The sequence below is a fragment of the Periplaneta americana genome, chromosome 10 (genome assembly GCF_040183065.1).
Source record: "Periplaneta americana isolate PAMFEO1 chromosome 10, P.americana_PAMFEO1_priV1, whole genome shotgun sequence".
NCBI classification, from domain to species: domain Eukaryota; kingdom Metazoa; phylum Arthropoda; class Insecta; order Blattodea; family Blattidae; genus Periplaneta; species Periplaneta americana.
This window is the reverse complement of record NC_091126.1, coordinates 51,495,981-51,508,347: the sequence shown is the minus strand read 5'-3', so window position 1 is coordinate 51,508,347 and position 12,367 is coordinate 51,495,981. Positions and strand designations below refer to the sequence as shown.

Here is a 12,367-nt window from a genome sequence, read left to right as displayed (position 1 = left end):
TATCTCTGAAATAGAACCAAAATATTATGCTGATGGAGAAGATGCCTATGCCATGAAGAGAGATCTTGTTTCTTTTGCATCACAGAATATTGGCCGACCAGACTTCAGTTCCAGCAGTAATCATGAAATAAAATCTTCAGTTCACGATTTTGATAAAAAAGACAAGAAAGATTGATCTCATATGAACAACCAAATTGCCCTGAGACATTAATAAGTTGTGTTAATATTCTTTTCTTTAAGGACCTTCATTAACATAACTCTTCAATTTCAGGTGGCTTAATGTGAAATAAGATAAACATTTTGCATAGCATAACATATTGGTATTCATTCAGTACAAACAAATTCGGAACGTCTGATTGGAAAAAAACTGGATGACACTTATTCATAGTTATTTATGAAGGGAGAAGAAAGGTATTGGCACTTTTCTGTTAATTATTATGATCTCATGCATATGTTCTTAATGTACTCCAGTTCCGTCCTTATTTCCGGCGTGGTTCTGCCTCTTTGTAAGTTTTGGTACAATTCCTGTGCGCGTGTTTGGATAGGATGTTGCCATATCTCAGAGTAGCCTGCCTACCACCACTAAATGTTTTAGAGTAGTCTGTTTCTGTTTTGTTATAAGTATTACAACACAGAATTTTATTGTATTGAATGTCACACAAGAGCCGAAAAACTATTGATTCATAAGACATAGAGTTAATTATCAATTTAGAGAATAATTTAAAAAGAAACAAAAATGATGACCTTTTATTAGCAGTCAGACAAATGGAAAGAAACAGTAGATCTTTTTTTAGAAACGAGTGCATAACTTACCAAATAATCATAAACAGTCGAGAAATATTCTTGTGGTTTGAAGATTTTTATTTATAATATTTAAAGTAAGGAAGGCTCTTTAGCCTGTGTTAGCAGGACACAGTATCTTAGACCGACGTCTTTAATATTGTTAGTTTGTTTTCTTACAAACAGAGAGCTTGAGGAGTTCTTCCATGTACCTTTTCGTCTATAGCTCTATATGCCAGCAGTCAGTTGGATAATTGCCACCATATTGTCACGTCAGAGTCATTTGGTGCCTGTGTCTGACCACACTGAACTCGTAGTGTTGAAATAGAGCAAGTGGGTAATTAAATGTTGAGTTGAGGTGAATAGAGATAATTATTTCAATGAAAGACGGGAAGCAAATCGTACACTTAGGAATAAAAAGAGACATTACTTGAAGGAAAAACTGAATGAGGTAGAAACAAATAGTAAGAATAAAAACATTCGAGATTTATATAAGGGTATAAAGGAATTTAAGAACGGATATCAGGCAAGGGTGAACGTGATCAAGGATGAAAATGGTGACTTGCTTGCAGACTCTCATTCAATCCTGAACAGATGGAAAAACTATTTTGGGCAACTACTAAATGTACATAGGCCAAGTAGAAATGATCAGAACGAAATTCAAATACAAACTGCTGAGCCATTTATACTCGAACCCACACTTTCAGAAGTCGAAATTGCGATAGAAAATCTGAAAAAGTACAAGTCTCCAGGTATTTATCAAATCCCAGCAGAATTAGTACAAGAGGGTGGAAGTGCATTATCTGGCGAAATTTATAAGCTTGTACTTGCTATTTGGGAAAAGGAAATTGTACCAGAACAATGGAAGGAGTCCATAATTGTACCTATTTTTAAGAAGGGGGATAAGACTAACTGTAGTAACTTTCGAAGAATATCTGAGTTCTTGGTATAGGTGAAATGTGTGCCCAACTTTTGTCCAAAAACTTTTTTGCAGCTTCTGTATCAACTTGAAATGCTTCCTGGATATTAATGTACTGGTTTTTCTTGCTCACAACTTGGACAAATTCTTTAGAATTTTGTATTGTATTTCCAGATTTTGCAACCAACCAGCTATCCTTTTTACATGCCCCTCCAATAGCATCTACTGCCCCTTTCCCATGGTATGATTCAATGAAGTGCCATTCTACAGGAAATCCAAATATTTCGGACAAGTACGTTGTATGGCTTAAGGTAAACTTCTGTTTGAAATGGCTTGCAGCCCCATCAGAAAAAATGTTGACTTGTTTTAGGTTGGGAAGAATTTGAGTCATTTCTGAAAAAATTGTTCTTATGCAAATGCCAGTAGCATGCTTTTATGCCAGATAATCACAAACAAGAGCAAAGGACTGTTTCTGAATCTCACTATCACACTCCCTTTTAAATGAACCAACAGCTGTAAAAATTGAGATCTGGCGATTGTTTCAATGAGCAGCATGAATCTCGTCTTGTTCCCTGCAGGTATAGTTATCAGAAACGTCAATTTGTATAATGGCTTTATTATTATCAACATTTTCTCGAGAACATTTAAATGTTTGTGATTGCTGTCTCTTCACATACACATGGTTTAGGAAATGGGGAAGATGATCACGCAACTGTTCTATGCAATCAGTAACAGAACCTTCTTTCACCTCAGTTTGAGCTCTTCTGTCACTTATTGTCCACTGATTCCACTCACATGATGAATTAGCCTGTTCGTCTGTTATGTCTATTTCACTTATCAGCAGGCACTCCTCACAGTCTAATTGCATTCATTCACTTCTATCCTGATCACACACCGCTTGAGCTGTAAACTTGAGAAACTGAATCTCAACAGGTACATGCTTCTTGTGCAAGGCTTTGAGAAGAAATTTAATGTTTTCGTGTATTATGCAGGTACATACATTGTGGGGAATGGCACTCTGTAGATCCACATAAGTAGGATGTAGTTCTGTAAATTTAGAAAAACTCACACGCATACGAGTATTATCACTGTTCTCTAGAAATAGTGCATGTGCTTCTTCCACTGACACCAATAAATATCTAATGCGGACTTCTTGGATTTCACCATTAATACGAATCCTTTTGAAACCTTTTCTCCCAGGAGCTTGGTATGATAATATCGTATCATCCTCACAGAAATGGAGAATTCCTGTGTGAATGTTGTCTGATAGTTGGTTTTTCGACTTATGTTCCTCTGTTTTCTTGATTATTAAGCCTTTCTTCCGTGCTAAATTAGCATTGAATTCTTTTCGTTTGGTTGGAAAGTTGGGCAGTGCTTCTTCAACTCGTTTTCTGCATTTTCATAATGATGTCTGCTTTTAAATCCTTTTTTAGGTGTTGCAATGTCAGCAAGATCATCACCTTCCTCAGTTCTTCTCAATTTGTCTCTCAACCTCTGAGCTCGTGTATGCTCTTTATTCTTTGCTTTAAGTAGAACTCTTTCACTTTTAGTCTTTCTGAGTTCTTCCTAATTCTAACTTTCCCTTTTTCTTTCCATTCTTCATATCGGTCCTGCTCTTTTATACATTGCTTAAATTCACGTTGTCTTTGTGCTGATGATTTTGCCATAACAGAAACAAATCTTGTTTAATACACTGATATAGACTTACCCTTAACAGCAGCTACACGCACATTCACCTTCAACATCTCACTTATTACTGACCAAGCAGGAGAGTGAGAGGAAAATGCGCCGTTACGTACTGACATTTTTGCCATAGCATTTGTACACAGAACAACTTATTTTAGAGAAAAATAGTTAAATAATTTTTTGCTTGTACTGTAATGTAGATTTTGAATCTGAAAGGAATTTTTATTCCATTGCTTATTATGCTGTTTACGAAAGTATTTACATGTTGAGCATTACGTACTGACCAGACTTGCAGAAACTAATTACATGTCATTATAGATGACTTAACTCGTATGTAAAAATTACACTGTATCATCCTTTATGTTGAGGAAGTTCAAAAGTGTGACATGGAAAAAATGAATTGTATAAAATGAAATATTTACCCAGTGAAATCTCACTTTGAAAAGTGCTGATTGCACTACGATTTCAATACGATATTTAATTCTGCAACTTTTGATCTATGATATGTACAGTAGGTACCTTCATGACATACTTTTCCAAATTTTCTTATTGAATAAGACACTTGAGACATTTAAGAACACATTTAATAAATAACAAACAACCTCATTATAGTTTCAATTTTTACCACTCGAGTTGACATATTCATGGAATCACTCCAATATTCATGCTATAAAACTCATCACATTGACAGAGGTCTAAGAATATGTATTCAGTAGACAAATACCTACTAGCTTTTAGAATTTTAGTTCTGGACAAAAATTCTTAATGCACAAAAGAAAACAAACATAACCATGCCATTATTACAGTTTGCTCTAAGTGTGTAATTGAAAATGAACTCTGAGATCATGTTTAACATATAGATCAGTAACTTAATTTAAAAAATAAAGACCATTTTTTCAGAGATTAGATTATTTTTGCTCTTCAAATAATGAGCATGCATTTAAATTGTCAGTTTACAAGCAAAACGCATTAAGTCAAAAATATTATTTCTGAGAAAAAGGCGTTTGAAAGTTCTGACGAAACTGAATCCTCATAATATTATTATTTATAGTAAGTTGTTTCTCTTTATGTGTACTTTATTTTCCAATTCTAAGTTTATACACATATTATGTTGAGGATTCAGTTTTGTCAGAACTTTCAACACAATAGATGTACTAGACTTGATAATGAGGGGAGATTTGCTGCTAATGCTTCATTGGCAGCCAATGCCATAGATTCAACGTGTGAGCTGGCAAATATTTTGTGATTCACTGCCGGAAATAAGAACAACCAGAATACAGGACTGTAGAAATACTTGCAGTTAATCTGTATAGAATGTAACACATTAAGACTTCACAGTGCCATAGAAGTTTTAACAGTTGATTGGAGATGTACACATAATGGTGGATCAGGTCTAGTCCATTTCAAGGTCATTGCTAATATATTACTTTTTATAAACGAACTTCAAAAATTACTCTATAGAAACATTGTTTTGATATCACAAAGTGGTAATGATTTCAGGTCACATGGTCTACAAAATATATGGCCACTATCGAAAGGTCTACGAGTGGTTAATGTCTACAACAATTTAGATCTCTTCCACTGATGAACTGTTAAGTTATTGAAATTAATAAATAACAACTACCAGGATTCAGTAGCTGATGGAAATAACATCGAAAGTAGTCACTCAGTACAGATCCAGAAACAAAATTTGGGCCATCTCAATTTTCCAAGTTCCAGCTTAGTAGCACTTGGAAAATTCAGGTGGCCCAAATTTTTTTTCTGGGTCTGTACAATACCATCATTATTTAAAATGTTAACACAGTGAAGTTGTTATTTATTAATTTAAATAACTTAATAATTTATCAGTGATTATAATATAAATGGTAAAAGAGTGTATATAAGAATGAATAATTAGGTCTCTTTGTTTTATAGTCTGCAGATATTTGGTCTACATAATCAGTATACCTGTAAAGGTACGGTCACACGTCGCTACTTTTACTATGAACTTTTGTACTGCAGCTGCAAAAGTTGCGTGTCGTGTTCACACGTAAGCCAAAAGTAGTGCGCTGCACGCTACTTTTCGTGCTGTGCAACCCGAGTGCTGCAAAAGTTGCAATTGAAGGTTGCGAGTCTGTTCACACACAAGGCGCTACTTTTGCAGCCGCAGTCATACTGCAGGTTTCCATCTCTGTGTTAACTTCTCAATATACATTTTGTGGTTATGTTTTCATTATTAATAAACTCATGCGAAAGCTTACTTATCTATTATTTGCTTTTCTGTCCTAACTAGTATTCAGAAATTGGCATTATTTTTACTATAAAGCTTTTAAAAAGTCCTTTATACTTAAATGATAACCAACAGCATATTCACGTAATCAATGTTGGCAACCCTCCTGTTTGAAACTACGCTACAGAAAATTTAAAAAGTGAATTATATCGTCAGCAAATATGCTCAGACTGTGTTGTGCATTTAATAACTGTTACAAATAATTTATTTTCATCACATCTAACATTAAAATACATCCAAACAATAAAAGTATCATTGGCACATATGGGTGGCAACACTGGTCGCAACCGCAGCAAAAGTTTAAACAAAACTGATATCAAAAATGCTGTGGCTGCAACCCTGAGAACCCTGGTCACATGTCGCTACTTTTAAGCTGCGTGCAGCATGAAAAAGTAGCAAGCAGCAGGTTCGGCAGCCGCTACTTTTCGGGTTGCACCATTGTTCACACGTCGCAGTACAAGAGTTGCGCAGTTTTTTGTACTGCATCACTGCAAAAGTAGCGACGTGTGACTGTACCTTAAGTTATAAATTGTAACCACGAAAATGAATGGTTTTTTAATTTATTTTTCTGAGTAACCATGGAAAATTTATTTTTCCTTCTCCTACAAATTTTGTTTCAGTTCGAAAAATTCTCCATAATGGATCCCCATACATTGGAATCCACAAAAGAGAAACGAACTTCTGTTTGTCGAAATTATATGTATCATTAAGGAAAGCTGTACAGCCAGCATCACTGATTTTAACACATAAGCACATGCGCTGGGATAAAAAATACCCAGGCGTTATTTTATTTGTTGGCAACACTGTCCTTCAATTTAACCCTAGTATGTATGGCCTTTTTTTTCTACACATTTACATACCCCAGTTCTGTTGGGCCTATAAGTATTTATATGGTGATCAGATAAGGAGTATGTTTAGCTACATAATGTGCGCAGTTATAATATTTTTATAGTTTTGGTTACAACTACATGGGTTTTTTTGGCGTGATTTTAGAACAATATGTACTATTTCAATTTGAACAATACAAATCATATCATTACAAATTTCTTATTTTATATATAAAAAGTTAGTACATTCTTTTCACATCTAAAAGTGAGACACCTTCTCAATTTTTGCAACTAATACTACACTGCTGTTCTCCTGGTATACACTTTTTGAACACTTGCAGGACACCGACTTCCTCTTCCTCTTCCTCTTTTTTGATGCTGGACAAAATACAAATCATCTTTTCAAGTTGCTCCACTGGTTGTTGCTACAGTTTTGTGCGTTGAGGATGGAGATGAACTTTTTCATGTCCAAAGAAATGAACTTTTTTCAGAAAAGGATTCACAGATCTTCTGATCATATGTGGCTGAATCATATCCATTGGTAGTTCCTTGATGAACAATCTTCGTCTATTAAGAAGGTCTGTATGATATGTAGGATGTAGCATGCAGTAAAGAACAAAAACCATATTTTTTTAGGATTGCTCGGCATATACTGCACAAAGCCACAGTGTCCCCTAAAATGAATAAACATTGTAGTTTGGGAGCATTATTTTCTTACACTGTTCTATGAATAGTTGCCATACATAAGATACAGCAGCTAGTTTGTCAGTTCGCAACCTGGTCTACCTTGTTCGTTTATCATCAAATCGTAAAAACTTTCTTATATTTTCAAAGCGGTTTACTGACATGGTTGCTCGATACAGTGGATTGGAATATTTTCCCAGAATAACAGTTATATTACCAGTTGTTCTCTATGGTTGTGGAACTTTGAGAGAGGAACAGAGATTCAGAGTAATCTTGGAATGTACGCTTTCATGGCCGGCATTGATAGGATGCGCATTATCCGGGCTAGAGGGCCGTGGTCTGTCGGTGTTACAACCAAATGTTTTGTCCACTACTCCGGTGGACGTCTTCAGTGGCGTGGTACACGTGTGCGGAGAGATCTGCTGTGTGTATCAGGAACTGGCATTGAGACTGGTAGCCCGTCGATATTTAAGGTGTGGGGCTGTTGTTGCTTGTCGTCGCCGCGGTCTGCACCAGTGGCTTCGGTGTTCTGATTGTTTGTCATAGTATCTAATTGTCGGATAAAGGGTTTGATGTGTGTGCTTCTGAGGGCTGGATACCAAGCTTTGTTGACCTTGAGTCCATCCTCCTTACGGTTAAAGTTGTTTTTGTGTTTATGAATCTCAATAGCTTCCTGATGTAACCTGGCATAGAAGTGTGGTGTACTGCTTAGGATGTCGGTGTCCTGGAATCTGATGATGTGATCCCCATCATTTTAAGCATGCTCAGCTACGGCCAACTTGTCCACATAACCTAGACGGCAGTTCCTTCTATGCTCAGTGATTCGGGTCTTGAAGCTACGCTGTGTTGTACCTATGTACACTGACCCACAGGAACACGGGTTTCTGTATACTCCAGCTGATGAAAGTCGGTCACGTTTGTCCTTGACAGACCGTAAGCAGTTACGAGTCTGCCTAGTAGGAGTGAAAATTGTCTCCACGTTGAGTTGTTGTAGTATCTTGCTGATCCGGTCTGTAACTTGTCTGTAGTATGGGAGATTCAGAGTGTTCGAGAATAAGGTGCTTAGGAAAATATTTAGGGCTAAGAGAGATGCAGTTACAGGAGAATGGAGAAAGTTACAAATTGTAGAACTGCATGCATTATATTCTTCACCCAACATAATTAGGAACATTAAATCCAGGCATTTGAGGTGGACAGGACATATAGCATGTAGGGGTGAATCCAGAAATAAGTATAGTGTGTTAGTTGGACGACCTGAGGGAAAAAGACGTTTGGGGAGGTCGAGACGTACCTGGGGGATAATAAAATAGATTTGAGGGAGGTGGGATGTGATGGTGGGGACTGGATAAATCTTGGTCAGGAAAGGAATCGATGGCGGGCTTATGTGGGGGCAGCAATGAACTTCCGGGTTCTCTAAAAGCCATTTGTAAGTATTATTATTATTATTATTATTATTATTATTATTATTATTATCATCATCATCATCATCATCATCATCATCATCATCATAATCATCGCCGCCAACATGGGTTGTAAGTTCGAGGTGTTAAAAGTACACACTTTTTCAAATTACATTTTGTAGAAAAAACCTGAAAATAATAAAAACTAGTCGTATTTTAGTTCTCTCACTCTCAAACTAAATAATACGAAGTCACTTTACACTTTTGCACTTCTTGAAATTGTTTGAAAAATGATGTTGAAAATGCATACATTTTTCTTTCTGAATTTACAAATCTTATCCACAGTTTCCCGGTGCCAGCTATGTAGGCCTAATGTTTTACATTACACTTCTCAAATATCAGTAGGTATGCTGGTAACACCAATTTTAATTTCTTCGATTTGTAATTTTATTTATTCTATTTCTATATTTTTTAAATATATGTCGGTGAACATAATTTTATTCCTCTCTGTTACTTGCCACATATTTTATGAACCCATAAACATTGGTCACAATTTCACGACTCAGACAGAATTGTCTTCCTTTTTAATTTGAAATAACTGGAGACATTGTCTCAATTCAAATAATAGAAGTGACTTAAAAGTTACAGATAATATAAATTATATTCTCATTGAAACGAAAAGGAAATCAGATTAGCTAAAACTGCTATACAATATATTTATACTGGTACACTACACTATGCTGACAGAGACTACAACTATGACAATCTCAAGACACTGCATGTAATTACTGAGCTCCAAGGATGAACGGGAGAACCACACAAACTTGTGAACATTAGTGTGTTCCGCCGAATATAATGCTTTTTACGTGATTTGGTTCAGACATCTCATTTTCTCCGTGGCTACAGTATTTTGTCTGTGCACATGTAATATTTAACTTAACAACTAACAGTGACTGAGTCTTAACATTTCAATTAGGCATCATTGCCTAAGCACGAATGGTTCGTGTTGTGGGTAGTTAAAAAGCTGCAAACTCCACGAACTTAAGTCACATGAAAAAGACTTTAGAAGATCAGGCAAGGACATAATATGTACAAATCACTGGCATTAGCTATATCTATACACCACACTATTTCGTACACTCCATGTGTTTACGTAGGGGGTGGGGGGAGGAGTACCACATTTGTAAACATTAAGCAGAGTGAGCGATCTGCCGACTAGAAGGTCAAGCAAGGTCATAGGTTCAAAACTGTGACACCAGCTATACACGTAGAAATATTGGAAATTCTGCCGAAGTATATGCATGTAAATGGATTTATAGGACGACAAGACGAGAAAGAAATAATCCTAATTAACCACCATCTTCCATTTTTGTACAAGAAATTGGGAATATCGATGATGAAGAGGTTAAAATTATTTTATTAAACGACATGCTGTGCTCAGACTGTGCAGAGACATCAAGCTGCAACATGTCCAGCTGACTGGAATGTCATTTCTGCAGTATGATTCCGGAATAATGACCCAGATATATTATTACTGTTTTCTGCAGATTTGAGCCGACATCATGTGACTGACAGAACTTTCAAAACACCTCCACGCATTTTTTACTACTTGTACATTCTGCATGGTGAAGTAAATGCATACATCTTTCTTCATATCTACTGTATATGGCCCCAGAAAACGGAGCAAACATATATTACTCTCTCCAGACAACTCCAAGCATTGTGTATTGCTGAAAACATTTGTCTAGAGCAGCCATTTTCGACCAGTGGATCCACACTTGTGGAGTAACAGTGCATGTGACCGCGAAACCAGGTGGCACAGGTTCGAATGCCGGTTGAAGCAATTTTCCTGGTTGAGGTTTTTCCCAGGGTTTTCCCTCAACCCATTATGAGTAAATGCTGGGTAACTTTTGGTGCTGGACCCCGGACTCATTTCACTGGCATTATCACCTTCATTTCATTCAGACACTAAATAACCTGTGATGTTGATACAGTGTCGTAAAAAGTCCAAAAAATCAACCAGTGGTCAATCTGGATGGCGTAGTCAGTAGAATAATTTTTAATAGATAATTTTTTTCAAATGCAGTTCGAAAGGCATGTCTGTTCCACTTTCGTCAAAATATCTTGAAAAGAGTTATCAGTGTTGCTTAGAAAGAATGGTACCTTAATAATAATATAGTAAGGAATGTCAGACTAATAATGGCACTGCTGTGTTTCCTCCTTGATAACCTTGTTCATGTGTATGAAAACATTTACTTTGACTGGTGGCGAGTTGGTATAGCGCTAGCCTTCTATGCCCAAGGTTGCGGGTTTGATCCCGGCCCAGGTCGATGGCATTTAAGTGTGCTTAAATGCGACAGACTCATGTCAGTAGATTTACTGGCATGTAAAAGTACTCCTGCGGGACAAAATTCCAGCACATCCAGCGATGCTGATATAACCTCTGCAGTTGCGAGCGTGGTTAAATAAAACATAACATTTTTTTTTTTTTTTTGACATTTACTTTGAAAGTAGACCAGCTCATGGATGACCGTGTGTAGTCCAACCTTTCTTCAGTCCCTTGATATGGAACGTGTACAACCATGTTCTAGATGATTAGCATCGAACAACAAACACTGTTGAGGGGTGGCATGGACTAATTGTATCTCACCTTGTATCAATATGATGATTCATAGATTCCATTCAGTAAGATCAGATGCAATGATATCTTAATCACCCAATTGTTGGCAAGACATGAGAGAATTAAACACCCCGTTAAAAATCTATACAATTAATTTACAACAGATTGAGAACATGGTCAGGAATTACAACACACAAATAACTGATATTTATCTTAGAGGGATATCATACTGACTAAAATTATATTCTGAAGATATTGAAGAAGATGAAAATTGAAGAAAATTACATGTACTAAAACACTGTCTATTATTCATTAAAATATATTTATAAAATTTTGGACCAAACATATTGTAGACTAATTAATTAAAGTGTGGACATAATATATGTAGACATTTTCTTATTAGACAAAAATATTCATATCATTTATTGTATTCCATAGAACTTACATCAGTATTGAAGCTTTAAGATGTGTAACAAGTCAAGATTTACACAGTTTCTTGACGAAATGAGGTGAGACCATAAATAGCCATTCGTCTGTACACATAAATTTTGTAGACGAAGTGACTGTGAACCATGTTAATTAGTAAATAAAATGCTGTATTGTGATATCTGAGTTGTTCCATAATGTTAGAAATTGTTCATGTTTTTCCATAATTTGTGCTTGTGAAATTCATGAAGTAAAAATAAAAACTTCCAAGATGAAACTATGGTGTTAATATTGTAGATATGGTGTATTGCCTTATGATTATAGTACAACTCTGTAGTTCAAACGTGACATTAATTTGTAATTTTTTCATTGTTTTTTTTTTTTTTTTGTGCAAATAGAAAGATATTAGTGACCATGAAAATACTTTGTCTCCAGATTTCAAGAGAAATAATACATATTTTTTATACTCGAAGCACGTTTTGACTACTTTGTGATTTTGTGTGTATGGGAATGGTGTTCTGTGAGTGTGTGATAGTTATATATACATGCATACAGAGTGTTAAAGAAACATGATGGAACATGATGATAGAGACTGGATTAATCTTGCTCAGAATAGAGCCCGATGGCGGGCTTATGTGAGGGTGCCAATGAACCTCCGCATTCCTTAAAAGCCATTTGTAAGTAAATAAGGAGACCTTAACAGCTTGAATTTAATTATTATTTCCCGTCAACAGTTTATATTCTGCTTAATTGTTG

General features: G+C 35.9%; 1 protein-coding gene across 5 annotated transcripts in view; it reads left to right on the top strand.

Annotated features, from left to right (window-relative positions):
* Positions 1–11,907, top strand: part of LOC138707679 (N-alpha-acetyltransferase 10-like) — a 35,156-nt gene extending 23,249 nt beyond the window's left edge. For all 5 annotated transcript variants that reach the window (XM_069837470.1, XM_069837472.1, XM_069837471.1 and 2 more), the window contains one exon: positions 1–11,907. In XM_069837470.1, the coding sequence (XP_069693571.1) occupies positions 1–175 (175 nt within the window). In that variant the 3' untranslated portion in view covers positions 176–11,907.
* The last annotated feature ends 460 nt before the right edge of the window (positions 11,908–12,367 follow it).